The sequence below is a fragment of the Saprolegnia diclina genome (genome assembly GCF_000281045.1).
Source record: "Saprolegnia diclina VS20 unplaced genomic scaffold supercont1.133, whole genome shotgun sequence".
Classification (NCBI taxonomy): Eukaryota; Oomycota; class Saprolegniomycetes; order Saprolegniales; family Saprolegniaceae; genus Saprolegnia; species Saprolegnia diclina.
The window spans coordinates 43,777-54,867 of NW_008246200.1; the positions used below are offsets into that span (position 1 = coordinate 43,777).

The following is an 11,091-nucleotide window of genomic DNA, read 5'->3' on the forward strand; positions in this document are numbered from 1 at the left end:
ATCCTGCTCTGTGTGGTCGCGACCGCCGCGTCAGCCGCCACCGCCTGCGTCAAGGTCAGCGTCAAAGGCGACGCCACGTACTGCATCACCGGCCCTGTCTGCAGTGGCGCACTCTCGAGTGGCGCGTGTCCGACGGCCGGTGCGACGCCGCAGACCGACTGTGTGCCAGGCATCTTTAGCTGGAACGCCGCCACGAGCTCGTGTGCGCTGCCGCGGTCGGCTGTGTGCGGCAACATCAACCCGCCGGGCGGTCCGACCGTGTACGGCTGCATCTTGCCCACCACGTCGCTGCGCAAGAGTCTCGCTCTTGAGAGCGACCGCGTCGACGAGTCGTTGCTGCAGGTCGCGCCATTGACCAAGCCGACCGCCTGCACCGCCGTGAGCGTCCAAGGCGACGCCACGTACTGCATAGTTGGTCATGTCTGCGGCGGCAAGACGGCGGACGGCGCGTGTCCTCGATCCGGCGCCAAAGCGTCGGGCAACTGCGTGCCTGGGATTCCGAGCTACCGCTCGTCGGGCAAGTGCACATTGACGCGCTCGACCCAATGCATGCTCGTGGATGCGAAAACGCAGACGTACGGCTGCGCGTTGCCGCAGTGGCCGTTGGAAGGCGGTGCGTCGGGGCCAGTGGGGAGCGGTGCGCCGAGCTCGTCGTCGTCGTCATCCGGGGCGGCGACAGCGAGTGTCCAGAGCGCCGAAGCGACATCACGTGACACATCGGGCGTGATGCTGAGCAGCGCCGCGATCATGGCGGTGGCCGGCGTCGCGCTCGTGGCGGCCATCGCGGCGGCCGTCGTCGCCGTCAAGTCGACCCGGACGCAGTCTCTGCACATGGCGACGGCCAGTGTGGTCGAAATCATTGCGCCAGTGCTCGTCGACGACGAGGTTAACGACGATGTCGGCGAGTGTTAAGCAAACACTGTAGTACAAACGATGCATATCTAGCCCCTTTGTATGGAATAAGAGCTGACTAAGCTTACTTGTTTTTCAACCTTATTTACCGACTGGCTCTGGCTGTACACTGCAAGCTGCTCGTCGCCACGTTCAACATGAACGACAATCGGTAATTCTTGTCATACGACTAGTACTCAGCGAGCGTGTTGCTTGACTGGCATACCAACAAGTAAGGATGCGTTCTGCGCTACCGGTGACCATATCTTGGTCATGCGCCGTGCGCTCCGACATTCAACCAAAAGCTCTTTCAGGTTTCTACTAGTGGGATGCGGCGCCGTGCTTTTGAAGAAACCACAGCCAACGCGCAAGAACTAACGGCCGCGCATGGAAAGGGCGTTCTTTCGACTCAGTTTGGTGGTGTATTTCCATAGTGTATTTCGCGAGCCAACTTGACACGGACCAGCTTGCTTGAACGAGCCTGTTTCATTGAGCTTGGTCCTGCAACCGCACGATGATGCAACCCGTGCTCTGCACTGACGTGGTCGTCCAGACATGCCTCCCATCGAGATTGCCGTTGGCGCTTGGCGACCGACATTGTGGCGGATCGTAATCACAGGAATGAATCTCGTCGTGCCACGTCACTGCGCACGGTTGCCACGTCGGACGTAACGGTACGGAGCCATCAACGGCAAAAGCATCTGCTCACCCACCTCGCTGCATGGAACAAGCGACAAGAGGGGCTTCGATGGACTTCCTTCATCTCCTCGCACATCGCTCGCCATGGAGCGTCGTCGACGATTCCTGACGTCCATGGACGTACCGTAGTTGCCACGGAAGTGTAGTACATCTCGGAGCGAGCGATCGACTGATGAAGGCAACGGTCGCGTCGCCGTCGTCGTCGGTCACAGTCGCGGTGGGAGAAGGTGTCGACGGGTACGCTCTCCCTTCCGCCCTTGTCGCAGGCCGCTTCGTAGTATAAAAATCTCTCGACATTTGTATCAAAACCGGGCCTGCACGATTTCCTCAATGATGATTGGTCAAAACAAACCAGATTGCAGCGCTTTCATTGGCTGGCGCTACGTCGTCATGGCCCTTTGTCAACACGCGTGTGACATCACCGGCCGCCGCGGTGGCGTCCTTTTCATCGTCCAATCAGAACGCGCGACCGTTGTGTGCGCCAATCAAAAGCGGCGAAAAGCGGCATCACGATCGAAATTTGCCACCTCAGCGATCTTCCAGCGAGTATAAAACCGGGTGGCCAACGACGCCTTGCGCTAAGAACGTAGTCTCATTTCCCAATCCTCCGCATTCCCAACACGATGGTCGCGTGGTCGGAGCACTACAAGAACGCCAACTGGCCCATGGTCATCTACCTCGGCTACTGCCATGCGCTCGCCGTCCTCGCGCTCCGCTACATTGGCTCGTGCTCGTGGCAGACGCTCCTCTTCACGTTTGTGCTGTCGCAGTTCTCGGGCCTTGGCATCACCGGCGGCGTCCACCGCCTCTGGGCGCACAAGAGCTACAAGGCGCACGGTATTGTGCGCTTCTTCCTCATGCTCTGCAACTCGGTCGCGAACCAAGGCACGATCTACCACTGGAGCCGCGACCACCGCGTGCACCACAAGTACTCGGAGACCGAGGCCGACCCGCACAACGCCAAGCGCGGTATGTTCTTTGCGCACATTGGCTGGCTCCTCGTCAAGAAGGACCCGAAGGTGATCGAGGCTGGCAACAAGATCAACTGCGACGATCTCCTTGAAGACTGGGTCGTCCGCCTCCAAAAGACGCTCAACCCGTGGGGCAACCTCTTCATGAGCTTCATCTTCCCGATGCTTGTGTGCTCGTACTTTTTTGGCGAGCACTGGGCCAACGGGCTTCTTGTCGCTGGCTTCTTCCGCTATGTCTTTATCCTCCACTGCACGTGGCTCGTCAACTCGGCGGCCCACTTTTACGGCGCGACGCCGTACGACCCCAAGATCCACCCGACCGAGAACGCCATCGTTGCCGTCCTCTCGATCGGCGAGGGCTGGCACAACTGGCACCACGTCTTCCCGTACGACTACGCCGCCAGCGAGTTTGGTGTCATGTCCCAGTACAACCCGACCAAGCTCTTCATCGACACGTGCGCCAAGCTTGGCCTTGTCTCGGACCGCAAGCGCGCGCTCCATGCGTGGGAGACGAAGAAGGCCAAGATGACCGAGGCGGCCTCGCACGAGACCGTGCTCAAGGCCAAGTCGGCGTAGGAGCGCAAACAGCCTCTCTTTTTTCTCTAACTTTAACCTGTGTCTTCCACGATGGGCGTGTCGACGTGTACGAAGATGCGGCCGACGAATGCAGGACGTATTCGCCGGTGGCCGAGGATCCTCGTGGCGTCCAGTCCGTGGACGGACTTCGGCGGATGTGCCTTTCTGCTATGATCACCCAACGGACTCTGTCGCCACGCCAAGTTGGCTTCCATCTAGGGCACGGTAATGTGAGGATGGGCGCGATGATAGACGAACACAGGTGGTCGGCAGCTTGATGCGTGGGTTGAGCGTAGCCCGAGCGTCCGTCCTGCACAGATACCTTGCTGGCTGGGACAACGAACGACGCGCTCCTAGTCGCCAAGCACGTAGCAGACGACGATACCGTGACAACAGTGCCACGGTCGACGCCGCCATGCGACTGTGTGCCGAGACGGGTCGTCGTCAAGATGGCATTTGAACGAAGCTACTTGTCGAGTCGCCAGTCGAAAGGACGGCGGGCGAGATTTGAGCTACTGCGCTCTTTAGGAGAGCTCAGCTGGAGAGCGCAGCTGGAGAGCGCTGGGCAATGCCCTGTCGGTGGGCCGCCACGTCGCGCCAATAAGCGCAAAGTGGACCTGCGCTTGAAGTTCCACCTGCCATGTCACAGCGTTGGCCCGGTCACTTGGTCAATTTATGGCCGAGCTCCTCCATCGACAACGTCTGGAGGGAGCTCAGGTTGAACGCGTTTCTCTTAGTTTACCCTCTGGTTTACCCTCGCTACCGGTGGTTTACCCTGGCTGCCGGTATAACGTTGCCATGCGCCGCTGCGACGACCTGTGCGATGGACGCGCCGGCGCGTTGATGGTCGCCAGCTGTCGCGGCGCCACGTCACGTTGCCGGCAGTTTGCAAAACCACTTCGGGGCGGTTTCCGGCAAGGATCTGGTCGTAACCAATCACAGTGGTGAAAAGCAGCGTGCTTGCACATGATTGGTGAATTATGAGGCTGCGGCAAGGCCATTGGGCGAACCGCCTCAGGAGGGCTCGGGGTGATTGCTCATGAGCATGAGGAAGGGACCGGCAGGTGGGCACTTCGCAATCCTCCGCCATGGCGCATCTCATCTCGCACGAAGACGTCGCGCGCATGCCGACGCCCGGCAGCAACGCGCCGACGCGCCTCGGCTTTAGCCCCAACGGCCGCCTCCTCACGTATCTCCACAGCTCCAACAACGAGCTCACGCAGCAGCTGTACGGCCTCGACATGGCCTCGCTCGCGGTGTCGCTGGTCGCGCGGCCGCCGGGCTCGGGCAACACGGAGAGCAATCTGTCGCTCGAAGAGAAGCTGCGCCGCGAGCGCCAGCGCCAGATGGGCACGGGCATCACGTCGTTCCTTTGGTGCCCGACGCCGCACTCGACGCGCATCGTGTACCCGCTGCAGGGCAACTTGTACCTCCAGGAGCGCCCGGGCGCCGAGCTAACCTTGCTTTTTGACAAGACGTCGACGGGCGCAAAGGGCGGCGCGATCGACCCGCAGTACTCGCCGGACGGCAAGTACATTGCGTTTGTTCAAGAGAGCGAGCTCTACGTGGTCGCGGCCGAGCCCAACGCTGACGGGTCGCTCCCGACTGCGATCCAGGTCACGACCGGTGCCCGCGAAAGCGGCAAGAGCAACGGCCTTGCGTGCTTTGTGACGCAAGAAGAGCTCTCGCGCTTCCACGGCTTTTGGTGGGCGCCCGACTCGGCCCACCTTGCGTTCGAGGAGATTGATGACACGCACATTCCGCAGTTCCGCATCATGCACTCGGGCAGCCCGGACGTTGGCGAGAGCGCGCAGGAAGACCACCGGTACCCGTTTGCGGGCGAGGCCAACCCGAAGCGCCGCCTCGGTGTGCTCCCGCTTCGCCTCGACTCACCGGACGTGTTCCAAGCGCCGATCTGGATGGACTTTCACGGCGACGACGACTTTTACATCTCGCGCGTCAACTGGCTCCTTGACGGCAGCCTCGGCGTCCAGACGCTCAACCGTCTCCAGACCGACGCGGCGTTTCTGCGTTTCCACCCGATGACCGGCGTCTCGAGTACGCTGCTCACCGAGCACTCGGACGTGTGGCTCAACGCACACTACCTCTTCCGCAACCTCGAACACCGGGGCAACGGCGCGTTCACGTTTCTCTGGGCGTCCGAGCGCTCGGGGTTCATGCACTTGTACTTGTACGAGTACGCCAACGGGTCGGCCAATGTCCTTGGCCAGCTCACGTTTGGCGAGGGCAACGTCGAAGCGATCGAAGGCATTGACCTCGAGCACGACCGGCTCTACTTTTCCGGCAACCTCGACGAGCCCACCGAGCGTCATTTGTATGTGACGTCATTGTCCAAGCCCATGACGCCGCCGACCAAAATCACGACGATCGGCGGTGTGCATTCGGTCACGATGGACGGCAGCTGCACGACCTTGGTCGACGTGTACAGCAACCTGCTGACGCCGCCGACGGCCGTAGTCTACCGCGTCGTCAACGGCACCGAGCTCTCGCCACTCCACACGCTCCACACAACGTCGGACCCGCGCCTGACGCTGCTGTCGGACCGGATCCAAGCGCCGTCGCTCTTTAGCTTTCGGTCGCGCGACGAGACGACGACGCTCTATGGTGCGATCTACAAGCCCGACGCAAGCATTTACGGCCACGGTCCGTACCCGACCATGGTCAACGTCTACGGCGGGCCGCATGTGATGCGCGTGCAGAACGCATGGACCGTGACGGTCGACATGCGAGCGCAGATGTTCCGTCAAATGGGCTACGCAGTCCTCAAGGTCGACAACCGCGGGACCTTCCGTCGCGGCGTTGCGTTTGAAGGCGCGATCAAGCATGCGATGGGCACGATTGAGATCTCAGACCAGGAAGACGGTGTGCACAAGTGCATTGCCGACGGCATCACGCTGCCGGGCCGCGTGGGTATGGTCGGCTGGAGCTACGGCGGCTACATGAGCGCGATCTCGCTCGTCAAGGCGCCCGAGACGTTCAAGCTTGCGATTGCCGGCGCACCCGTCACGTCGTGGGACGGCTACGACACGTGCTACACGGAGCGCTACATGTCGACGCCGCAGCTCAACCCGAACGGGTACGCGCGTGGTAATGTCATGAACTATGTGCAGCACATGCAGCCCCACCAGAAGCTGCTCTTGATCCACGGCCTCATTGATGAAAACGTGCACTTTCGCCATACTGCGCGGCTCATTAACGCGCTCATCTCGGCGCGCAAGCACTACGATCTGCTGTTGTTCCCCAAGGAACGCCACTCGCCGCGCCATTTGGAAGACCGCATCTACATGGAGCAGCGCATCGCCGAGTACGTTGCGGCGCACTTGTAAATCGTGTTGTAATCCAAAGTCCAAGTGTCTTTTTTTCCAAGTGTCGACGCGATCGATAGGACCAGCGACCCCTGTAGGGCATGCAACTAGCAAGGGAGTCGGACTGGACGCCCTGCGCGTAGTACTGCGGCTGGCTCTGGTACTGACATTGCTGGACGCTATCGGCGGCGGCGCCTGGTAGCCCGGGGTCTGGCCCATAAGGCCGCCACAGCGGGAGCAAAAGGCCGAGTTGGGCAGGTTCTGGGATCATGCAAGCAGCAACTGTGATTTGGCCACCACGGGGTGTCCTACGGAAGAGTACGCACCTGGTGCCCTATAAATATGAATGTATCCTTCTTCATTCGTTCGCCGGGCCGTGGCTGCGCAGAGGGCAGCGCGGGGGCTCGTCTGGCACTTCTGTTGCTGCCCTACGACGCTTGTGGCCGCGGGTGAGGCCCATGACGACAGGGTCCGAAAGTCCGTCCAGGCGTCACGGTCGGCGGCAAAGCTACGCAGTTTGTCAAGGTCCTCGAGAGACGCCAGCGACTGGAGGTCGCGGGGCAGGACGATCGGCAACGTGATCTTGGTGTGCCGGGCGTTATTTGACGATGGTCAACAAGCTTCCCCGGACGGTGGACTGACGGTTTCGTTTTCTGATTGACAGTTACAGAATGGATGGCTACGACGCGCCGACGCTAGAACGAGGATCTTGCGGCCAATGAAATGTGCGTCGCATCATCACTAGCATCAACAGAGCGCGATAATAGTACTTTACATGAACATGTCCATGGCTGCCAGTCGGACTGGTATGGTGCAGGCGAGATAGAGCAGCAGACGGCCACACGACCGCGCGTGCGCGGTGTGCGGTTACTTGACGTCGAGTATTAATATTTGCGTTAAATAGGGTTGTCGATCTAAAACGACTCTAGTCGAACGTCGGTTCTTGGAGGCGGAGGCGAATTTGCTCGACGAGGTTGCGCTGCGTTTGGATGCACGCGTCCATTTCCGCAAAGACGGGCTCTTCCGGAAGATCGGCGAGCGACCCGGTCGTCGTGATCGAGCTATTGCGGACTCCGACGCTCGACCGCCGGCACTTGTCGTCAAACAAGGTCGCCCCGCTCGCGCTGGCGGTGTGCGCCTGGTTGGAGTAGAAGCGGCGGCGCGCAATCACCGAGTGCAAGATGGCATCTTCGTCCATCCATGCGAGGTGGTGCAGGGGCAACTTGGGGTCTTTGGCGACGACAAAGCACTTTTTACAAAAGGGTTCTTGGGCCACTGCGCCGCGCGGGAGCGCTCGCGGAACTTTGATGAGGCATCGTCGGCACATGACCTAGTGTAGCGATGAGCAATGGCGATCTCATCGATTTCATTGCGTACGTGATGGCAGGCCAGACACACGTGCTTGTGATGAAACACTCCGAGCTTGTCACCGCAGGAGCCACAGGCGCGGGTACGGCTACGCGATGTCATGAGTCACCGCATACGAGACGAGGTATGATTCGTACCGGTCGTCGTAGTCGACGGGCTGATGCATCGCTGCGAGGAGGAGGCGCTTCTTTTGCGCGAGCATCGAAATCCGGTGCGTCACCGGCATGTGTGTAGCGACCTGCTGGTTGAAGAGCCACGCGGGAAACTTGCCTTGGGGATCCACAAAGCTGTAGTGCACGTCCTGGACGCGGCCGGTCGCGTGTTCGATGAAGAGCGAGATGGACTGCAGGCGGTAGGCGACCACATCGCGCGGGAGGTCGCCGGGCATCGACTCGCGCATGATGAAGAGCACTCGCTGCCCGAGGTCGTCGGTCAGCGACCCTGAATACTCGACAAACGTCGTGCCTCGCTTTTCAAAGCCGCCCGTCATGTAAATCTGCTTGGTCTTGGTGCCAAGCCACCGAAACGGGTCGTCGATCGTCGCGGCAAACACGGTCTCGAGGACGGCTGCGTCGAGGTACTTGTCGCCATGGACGAGGCCTTCCAGGATGCGCTGGTCTTCCGACGTCGCGGCGTAGCAGAGGTCGAGGACGTCGTCCAGCGACCGGACCGAGTGGCCGAGCGAGAGCACCTCAAGAAAGGGCGACGCCGCTGTTGTACGGGTAAAGAGGTGCTGGCCATGCTTGGCTTTCGCAAACCGGTAGCCGCTGCAGAGGTCGTCGCGGCCACTCGTGTACGATTGCAATAGGGTCTGGACAGCGTCGTGGAGCGTGCGCTGCAGCGATAACCACGCGTCGCGGTCGAGTCCCATGGTAGGATGACGAATCGAATCGGAGAGTGAGAAAATCTTACGCGGCAGCGTACATCAAAGAGCAAAGATAAGAGGCCAGAGAGAGCGTGGTCGCGGCGTATGCACACGGTTGGTCACGCATGGCGCAGGTCGCAACGCGCTTGCAGTACCGTGTGTGTCATCGAGCTTGCAATTGATGGCTTGTCGAGGAGGGTGTGGAGTCGGTCGCGGGACGACTGGCATTGGCCTTGAAGCGATGTGCGCTCCGTCGACTAGTGTTTGCGTCCAATAAGTGCATTTTATATTAGAGAACGGAAAGATAGTCGTCAGGCGTTGTGCTCGAGTGCATCGCAAAACTCCGAGTGCTTGATCGGGTGTTACTCACGTGGGTTACCACCGGTTGGTAGCCACCGTGACATCCGCACGTTGCATGTGGCGTGTAGTTGAAGCGATGCGCTGTCAACGGCTGCATCAAGTGATGTGCCCGAACCGACCGACACGGACGAATCTTTCTCGTGCTGGCGCACACGCTGGCGTCGACGCAAAGTGTCTGGACCGACGCATCGACGGAAAGAGAAGCGTCACGGTCCAATCCCAAGGTACAAGGTGGTAGTACTCGATACTATTTGTACGATTCCGTCTTGGGAATGCAAGGCCATTCCATTCGACGAGCCGGTTGGATCGCTGTACGCCATTGAAATTAGTCGACCATTATTTTGCGTTTTCCAAGTGGCAAAGGTACCACGCTGGTCGTCGCAACGACCCCGAGGCGAGTAAGCGCGTAGCACGACCGTGAGGACTGGTTATATTCACTCGGAAATAATATCCAGCTGTGCGACACATCAGCGTCCAAAAGTTTGCCGCGTCCATGGAAACGCAGCGCTGCGTGTGGACCGACGTGCGCTCAAACGCACTCGACGACGAATTTACGACTGTTACAGTACCCCAGCTGGTGCTATAATACCATCACTAGAAGCGCCTCCTCGCTTCTCGCCAACGAATCTGCGGCTACGGTCCGAAGCCTCGTGACCAAAGATGCCCCACGAGAGTTGGATTGCTGTCAGGGTGATGCAAGTGAAGGCGACCCATTATTTCCCCTGGGACAACCCAACGATTATACACATGAGCAGCAACAATGTGTTTGCGCAGACTCTCTCGTAGCGACGTTTCCAAGTCGCGGTACACAGCGTAGAGCCGGCGACTCATCGGCGGTGGCGCAAGATACCGGCCTGTATCACTGCCACGTCATGTAACGGTCAAAAACGTGTGGCTGTGCGGGTTCTATGGCCATTAATTGCGTGTGCGCACTGCATGCATAGTCGCGTCTCTGATCCTAAACAGAGACACACACATCATTATTAGGGACACACATCAAAGACAATGTTTCCACAACCGTTGCATGCGCGAGATCGACCTACACGCCGAATGGTCCAACACGACGTCGGCTCGCCGCGATGACTCCTAGTGCGGTTGCTACCAGCTCGCACAATTCCGAGGCACGACTTCGAGCGATTCACGCTTGACGCACCCACCAGGCCTCACGAACGCCTAGGAACGTCCTCCATCTTTGTCTTGCTAATTGCATGCAATACCTCTTGTCAACGACAATTCGATCGAGAACAACAACGCAGAATGACATAACTACGTACAACAAACTCGCTTTGAGTAGCATTACGCCGACGAGACACGAGGACGCCGGGTGAATGAGGCGTAAATGTAGTCCATCGAAACGTGCTTGTAGAGCGGCTCGACGGCGCCGTGGACCTCGACGTCCACATCAAAATGGCGCAAAAGGCCATCGGCGAGTGCCTCGTGCATCGCGGGATCCGCGCGCTCGGCGTCCGTCATATGCGCAATCATGGCTGGCTTCATGACGACCGAGAAGAAATTAGCCATGGCCGCGACGTTGCCAAATGGCATCGGGATCGACACCGTCTCGAGGGCACGGAGCTGCAGCTCCGGCACGGCCGCGGCGGCCGCTCGCACATCGTCCATCGCGCGAAAATACGTTGGCACGGCCGACGCTTCCATCGACGCCGTCGACACGATGCCAGCAGTCACCATGTCGGCGATGCACTTGTTAAACGCTGTATTGACAGTCCCTGCCATTGGGTTGTCGAGGTCGGCAACCATCGTCGTGCACAGCACGCCATTGTCGCAGAGCTCATTCACGCGCAGTTGCAGAAACCGCACCAAGTCGCTGTGCGCCGCCGCTTGCCACTGCAACGCCACATCAGGTACCGTGGCGGCGTGCCGGCGGAGAAGGGTCACTTGACTGCCCGGCAGCGGCGTGGGCAGCTTCGACAGCCAGTGCAACGCGACGTACGAGAGCACGAGATCCACCGACGCAGACGGAAGCACCCGCTCGTAAAAGCCCTTGGAGATGACACTGGCGTAGACGTTGGGAAAA

The 11,091-nt window shown here is 59.8% G+C and overlaps 5 protein-coding genes across 5 annotated transcripts in view; 2 read left to right on the forward strand and 3 right to left on the reverse strand.

Moving 5' to 3' along the window:
* Positions 1-503: 503 nt before the first annotated feature.
* SDRG_16515 (hypothetical protein) lies at positions 504-782 on the reverse strand (the record flags this gene model as incomplete). Its single annotated transcript, XM_008622729.1, has 1 exon — positions 504-782. One exon carries the CDS (start codon positions 780-782, stop codon positions 504-506), a length of 279 nt encoding a protein of 92 aa, XP_008620951.1.
* A 1,330-nt stretch (positions 783-2,112) lies between these two features.
* On the forward strand, positions 2,113-3,316 carry SDRG_16516 (hypothetical protein). The gene has a single exon (XM_008622730.1). The coding sequence runs from the start codon at positions 2,214-2,216 to the stop codon at positions 3,135-3,137; it is 924 nt and encodes a 307-aa protein (XP_008620952.1). The 5' UTR covers positions 2,113-2,213; the 3' UTR covers positions 3,138-3,316.
* Positions 3,317-4,190: 874 nt separating this feature from the next.
* SDRG_16517 (hypothetical protein) lies at positions 4,191-6,525 on the forward strand. The gene has a single exon (XM_008622731.1). It carries the CDS (start codon positions 4,226-4,228, stop codon positions 6,482-6,484), a length of 2,259 nt encoding a protein of 752 aa, XP_008620953.1. The 5' UTR covers positions 4,191-4,225; the 3' UTR covers positions 6,485-6,525.
* A 758-nt stretch (positions 6,526-7,283) lies between these two features.
* On the reverse strand, positions 7,284-8,752 carry SDRG_16518 (hypothetical protein). Its single transcript, XM_008622732.1, has 3 exons — positions 7,969-8,752; positions 7,841-7,919; positions 7,284-7,793 (listed from the first exon to the last, which is right to left on the reverse strand). The coding sequence occupies exons 1-3, from the start codon at positions 8,700-8,702 to the stop codon at positions 7,389-7,391; spliced, it is 1,218 nt and encodes a 405-aa protein (XP_008620954.1). The 5' UTR covers positions 8,703-8,752; the 3' UTR covers positions 7,284-7,388.
* Positions 8,753-10,352: 1,600 nt separating this feature from the next.
* The window catches only part of SDRG_16519 (hypothetical protein), a gene marked incomplete at both ends in the record, with an annotated part of 1,060 nt that continues 321 nt past the window's right edge, over positions 10,353-11,091 (reverse strand). Inside the window, one exon of the mRNA XM_008622733.1 lies at positions 10,353-11,070. Coding sequence (XP_008620955.1) covers positions 10,353-11,070 — 718 coding nt within the window. The remainder of the gene's footprint in view (positions 11,071-11,091) is intronic.

What these genes read in the sequence shown, in the direction of transcription:
- SDRG_16517 (XM_008622731.1), top strand. Translation starts at nt 4,226, where the DNA reads ATGGCGCATCTCATCTCGCACGAAGACGTCGCGCGCATGCCGACGCCC.
- SDRG_16518 (XM_008622732.1), bottom strand. Translation starts at nt 8,702, where the DNA reads ATGGGACTCGACCGCGACGCGTGGTTATCGCTGCAGCGCACGCTCCAC. An exon ending in CCCGTCGACTACGACGACCG is followed by an intron (nt 7,920 to 7,968) that starts GTACGAATCATA and finishes GACATCGCGTAG; the next exon opens with CCGTACCCGCGCCTGTGGCT. An exon ending in TGTGTCTGGCCTGCCATCAC is followed by an intron (nt 7,794 to 7,840) that starts GTACGCAATGAA and finishes TCGCTACACTAG; the next exon opens with GTCATGTGCCGACGATGCCT.
- SDRG_16516 (XM_008622730.1), top strand. Translation starts at nt 2,214, where the DNA reads ATGGTCGCGTGGTCGGAGCACTACAAGAACGCCAACTGGCCCATGGTC.